This window comes from Zingiber officinale, chromosome 5B (genome assembly GCF_018446385.1).
Source record: "Zingiber officinale cultivar Zhangliang chromosome 5B, Zo_v1.1, whole genome shotgun sequence".
Lineage (NCBI taxonomy): Eukaryota > Viridiplantae > Streptophyta > Magnoliopsida > Zingiberales > Zingiberaceae > Zingiber > Zingiber officinale.
In genome coordinates, this window is record NC_055995.1 from 61,608,463 (window position 1) to 61,614,730 (window position 6,268).

At 34.3% G+C, this 6,268-nt stretch overlaps 1 protein-coding gene across 1 annotated transcript; it reads left to right on the forward strand.

Annotated features, from left to right (window-relative positions):
* The first annotated feature begins 1,913 nt into the window (after positions 1 to 1,913).
* LOC121986673 (F-box/kelch-repeat protein At3g61590-like) lies at positions 1,914 to 3,062 on the forward strand. The gene has a single exon (XM_042540627.1). It carries the CDS (start codon positions 1,914 to 1,916, stop codon positions 3,060 to 3,062), a length of 1,149 nt encoding a protein of 382 aa, XP_042396561.1.
* Positions 3,063 to 6,268: the final 3,206 nt, after the last annotated feature.

Sequence of the window (6,268 nt, forward strand, 5' to 3'; positions counted from 1 at the left end):
GCCTCGGAGCTTGCTACAAAAGAGGCTAAGTTGGCATCCAAATCTATGTTGGTGTCTGATCAACAGAAGAACATGGACACCCAGAAAGCTGAACTAGAGTCCCTATTGACAGAGTTGGAGGTTTCACGATCTAAACTAACTACATCCAAATCTGAGTTGGCGAGGACTACATCTGAGCTAGTGGCCTCATGGGCCGAGCTAGAAAACTATCGAGCGGAGGAGGATGAGCGTTTCGAGACCAAGAAGCTGGCCTACCTTTAATCTCGTGATTTTAACTTCCAGCTTGGTACCTCATAATCAGGAGGGATTGTATCTTGCTAAAGAAGGTCATCGGTCTTTGGTTACGAATTTCATCAAGGTAGCTTTTCCAACGTCCCGATAGAGAATCTCGCGATTCCTCTACAGGGTCGAAGGAGCTATTAAGCAACTTCAAGAGGCTGACTACTTATCGGCTGACCCCCAAAAATGATTCTTAAATTGTCAAAAAAATATTAAATAATCTCCCGAAAGACCTCTTCTGCAAGCTCAATTAATTGTATAATGTAGCCACATTTGTGTCCTGAGAGAGAAAGAGGAAAAATAATATTTTATCATTCTTTAAGCCAAGAATTGATAATCTTTCATCATCCGAGAGGGTTGAGACTAATATATTTATTCCTAATAAGGAATCCAAACCTCATTTTAAATCTCAAGGAGTTGAGTTTTATGAAACTTCTCTTGAACAGGATCTTAGATTGTGTATTTCAATGTGACAACATTTTATTAATCATCATGATGAAATTAAACAGGTTTATATCAAAATAGGGTCATATCAACCTACATTGTTCAAGTATCCACAGTCTAAATTAGAAAAACAACATCGTTGATTTCAATATACATGGTTTAAAAGTTTCCATGGTTAGAGTACTCTCCTTCAAAAGATGTAATGTTTTGTTTTCCTTGTTATTTTTTTGAATTAAATGATGCATAATAATCTACATTTATAATTGAATGGTTTAAAAGTTGGAAACATATTAATGATGGAGCGAAGTGTGCCCTTTTATCTTATATGAGAAGTTCTAACTCAGTGCATAAAATTTAGTGTTGATTTAATGAATGTAACTTGACATATAGATAAAATTATGAATCTAGACTCTTCTAAATAAATTCAAAAGAATCGATATACTCTTAATTTTTCATCCTTAACACAATGCGAAGAGATGAACAAAGTTACCATTCTCATTCTCACTTAGATGAATTCTACTTATTCTTATCTAGAAAAAAAAAAGTGCAAATTTTATTAATAAAAAATTTATCTATTATATTTTATTATAATCCTTTTTTTAGTTTAATAATTTGACTTATTTTAAAAATCTTTTTCTTATAAAATCCTAATTATTTTAATAAAATATGACTGATTTGTTTTAAAAGAATAAAAGACCTTTTATAAAAGTTTTCAAAATTTGACGACTTAGTTAACTTTTTATTTTTCTCAACAGAAGAGAACAATTTGATTTTGTGAAATGATGTTATTAATGAATTAATTATTAGTTTATTTTTCCGATCATTATCTTTTTTGATGTCAATGTCTTTCCTTATTTATATTATTTTTTTAGAAAGAAATTAATGACTTTCTAATATATATAATTATTTCTATGTTTTAATTTGTAAATTTTATTTCTATAGAATAAAAGGAAAAATTAAGGTATTAAAAAGATAGTTTATATTGATCTTTTCTGTTTTCCTATATTAATTATATATTACCTTTTTATTTATTAAATTTTATAGAAAGAGCATAATTTCCTAATGTTATATATTGACCTAAAATTGGAGTAATACGGTATAAGAGGATAAATAGAGTAATAAATAGAGTAAAATTCATCGCGGAAGGAGAGTTATATCCCATTATCCACCCCGAGGTTGCAGAGATCACGATGCCTAGAAATAGTGACGGCGAGGAGGAAGAGGAAGAGAAAGAAGGCAAAGGAACATTGATGGCGTGGGATGTCTCTCTACCGGACGAACTCCTGCAGATGGTGCTGTCCCTTTTGCCCGTCGCAAACATCATCAAATTGGGCATGGTGTGCAAACGGTGGTACGAGGTGGTTCACTCCAGCCCCCCGTTGTCGTGGGCGATGATGGCGCCACAGAAGCCCTTGTTCTTCAGGTTCTGCTTTCACGACTGTGCCTTCTTGGGCCACCTGTACGACCCTGCCTTCCTCCGGTGGTATAACTTCGACTTTCCCCGCTTAGAAAAGAGCATCTGGCGCACGTCCTCCTCCTATGGCCTGGTCTGCTTGATGAACACCAATGACGGGGATCGCTTATTGGTCGGCAATCCCATCAAGAGAGACTGGAAGTTGCTTCCTCGAGTCCCCGGCGGCTCCTCCCCCCAGTTCAACGCGCTCGCCTTGTCGTTCGACCGCCTCACGCGCGACTACACCGTGGTCGTCGCCAAGTGCAACGAGTTGCCAGGGACGCTCTGGAAATGGCACTTATCCGTCCACATCTACGAATCGACGACGAAATCGTGGGCCACGCTCTTGGCCCAAGACATCGAATTCTGGATGGGCAGCAACGAGGCCGTCATATGCAACGGCGTGCTCTACTACGTCATCGGCCCGGTGCAACGCCCCTACTTATTGGCGTTCGATCTCGCCAAGCCGCCCTCTGCCATTGAGTCTCTGATTCAAGAAGCGATTCCTGCGCCATTCAGTCTTGCCTGTGCTGGATTGATCAACCTGTCGAACAAATTGGTCATGGTTGGAAGGATAGATTGGCCGCGCAAGGGAGTGGTGATTTTGGAACTCGAGGATAAGACATGGCGGGAGGTGGCTTATACGCCGATCCCCTCGTACATGGTGTTTGACAGCAAAAATTTCATCAGCTGCGGTGCCAGCGACTTCCTCTTCATGCACTCCAATGGGTGGCCAACGCTACTGACCTTCGACATGAGGCAGAAGGTGTGGAAATGGTCGTGCCAGCTGCATCTGTGCCCACGCCTCTACACTGAGCCATTGCAGCTCAGGTCCCTATACTACTGCGGCTTCTGCTTCGAACTGAGGCTCGACGTCTCCTCTTGATCTCTCTGCTACAACAAAAACAAATATTATTGTTTAGTTTATTTTCAATCTGTTAAGACCTTTTTTCATATGTTTATTAGTCTATATTAAAGTGAGTTTAACCATATTAAAATTCTTATATTCTAAATATTTTTTAGCTATCAATGAGTTAACCAAAAGTTATTAATGGGCCTAGACCTCAAAATCTGAAATATTCAATTTCTATTGTTGAGCCTCAGCATAGTTAAATTCTCTGATTCCAAAACCTTTTAAGTTATTAGTGAGAAACTAAAAAAACAATTACTCATTAATGAGTTTGATACATACATATTCACGGATTTAAATGCATCATAATTGCTCTAAAATTAATACAATCATAATTACTCTAAAACTAATACAATTATGTTCCTGTGACTCTGTTAAGTCTAGACATCTTAAATATCTAAAATCCAAATCCTTTTCCCCTATCAAAACTCATTAATAGGTATAAACATTAAATTCTAAACTTAAAATATTCTCTTTCTAGCACTCTCTTAAGTTTGAATATGATTAAATATATTGATTTTAAATTATTCTAAGCTATCAGTGAGAGATTAAAAATAATCCAACTATAAATATATTTGACATATAATCATTGGTAGGGGTGATCGTCTATCTTCTTCTTTTCTCAAAGCTTGAAGGAAGAAGACTTATCGTTAATATAGCAAATCTACATTTGAAGAAAAAAGGCTTCTTTCATGCATCATCAAGAAATTGCCCAAGAGCTACATGAACTCCAAGACCATCTTTTACTCCCACTTCAAATTAAACAAACAAGACATGAATATTCTTTTTTTTAATTTATATTTTTTAATTGGCACCATATATCCACTTACATCGACTAATCCTCAGTGACCGGCTCAGTCCCATGAAAGTTTTCCACCAGCCATTAGGATAAATCGAACAGCGGATGACACATCAGCCCAGAGTTCTTAGGTCAACTGTCCATTTAAGAAAATTCATTTCTTAATTCACCAAAGTTGAGACTCAATGCTTAGATTCTTGAAAACTGAAAAGACCCTCTACCACTGCACCATTGCCTAGGGGACTTGAATATTACTTTTTTTTAAAAAAATAAAAATTATCCGAAGTCGGTTAATGGATCTAGAGAGCTTGGAATGAGATAAAATCAGTTTTAATGTGTTCATATAATTCTCTTGAGATCCTCAAAAAAAAAAATTGACCCAATATATTTTTCTCAAGGATTTTTTAACTACCAATGTATCCAAAAAATATAATTGATGTTTAAAAAATCACAGATCAAAATATATTGAATCAAATTGATGTTTGAAGATATGAATATAATCAGGAGAAATAGAAGAATATATAGGAACTTGTTTTATTTCATTACGAGCTCTTTAGGTTAATTAACTGACTTCGGACAATTTTTCTTTTAAAATAAAAACTTTGCAATAAATTGTCTGATTCGTCACAAATTTACAATGAATCTACGGATTCATTACAAAATTACGGTGAAACGATTCATTGTAACGAATCATAAATTTGTTGCAAATTTTTTATTTTTTAAAAAATTAAAAAAATCACCGAAGCTGTTTGATTGACGTAAAGAGCTCGGAATGAGATGAAACTAGTTTTATATATTCGTCTATTTCTCCTAATTATATAAATATTCTTAAATATATTTTTATCAATGATTTTTAGAACACTGATGTCTCTAAAAAATATAATCTGGGTTTAAAAAAATCATAGATTAAAATATATTTTGTCAAATTGATCTTTATAGACATGGATATAATTAGAAAAACTAAACAAACACATGGAAACTGGTTTCGTTCTGAGCTCCCTAATATTATTTTGTAACTATAACAAGTTCAACTAACTAATTTTCCTTTGTAACTCTAAGCATGTCAACTTACACTTGGAATTCATCTAATTATGTTAGATATGAAAACAAATATTTAGAATATTTATATAATCAAGAGAAATAGGCGAACATATATGAATTGGTTTCATCTCCTTCTGAACTCTTTAGGTCAATTAACTGGCTTCAGGTAATTTTTTTAAAATAAAAATTTTGCAACAAATCCTTGGATTCGTCGTAAATTTGCAATGAATATGTGGATTCATCTCAAATTTGCAACGAATTTGTGGATTCATTTCAAATTTGTAACAAATCTATGGATTCGTCGCAAATTTGCAACGAATCTGTGGATTCATTGCAAATTCTGCAATGAATCCCTCTTTCATAGCAACTTCTTAATAATAATTCATGTAACAATATTTACAACAAATTCAATATTGTTGCAAAATCGAATTCTCAATTTGTTGCCAAATTTTTAGCAAATTATGTTTTCATCGAAAAAATTGCAACGAATGATTTATTCATCGTTGATTTTGCAATAAGTATTTATTTTTGTCGCCAAATTGTAACAAATTTAGTGATAAAATATTTTTTCGTTGTCAATTTACTATAAAATATTTTCGTTACTGAATTAGTTGCTAAGTAGCAACAATTTATATTTTTGTTGCAAAACTCGTCACAAATTTGGGACAAAAAATATTCATCACAAATTTTCATATCGAAATGACTGATTTTTTGTAGTGATTAACCATAGGACTAAACCTAGGCACCAATAGGAACTCTATGAACATCATCCGATGGTGCTACTTATCAATAATGTTCTAGGCTTCAGCCTCCTAACATGTAACTTGTGAAGGATTGTGTTTCATTAAATAATAAAAAATCATATTCCGTAAGTAGGGCTATTACTTTTTCTAATCAATCTGTGAGTTTGCACTTAGGTTCGTTCTCCAATTAATCACACTTTAACCGAGCAATAGCAATAATCTCTAAACAGTTGAAGCATCCTGAATACCATCTAATCAATAATTGCATTTACATCACGACCCTTGAGTAATCAATCATGTGACCTGCTTGTCACTAGGTGAGTTGTATGAAATTAGACTCACTGGTTGAGTTCTGATTCACTCGACCATTTTACCGATATATAATGGGAGTTTCTTATTTCCCTGATCGATTTACCTGGAGATTCATGCCTCTCTAATAAAAGCTTCGTGTTGTTCCAGTCCGCTATTTCTTGTGTTTTTATCACCTCTTCTTTAATCCTAAAAGTCTTCATCTTCTTCCTCATACTTCTCGGGGTGTAAATAAATCAATCAGCTTATGAACTATTCGAAGCTCAATTCGATAAAAGTTTGTTTGAACT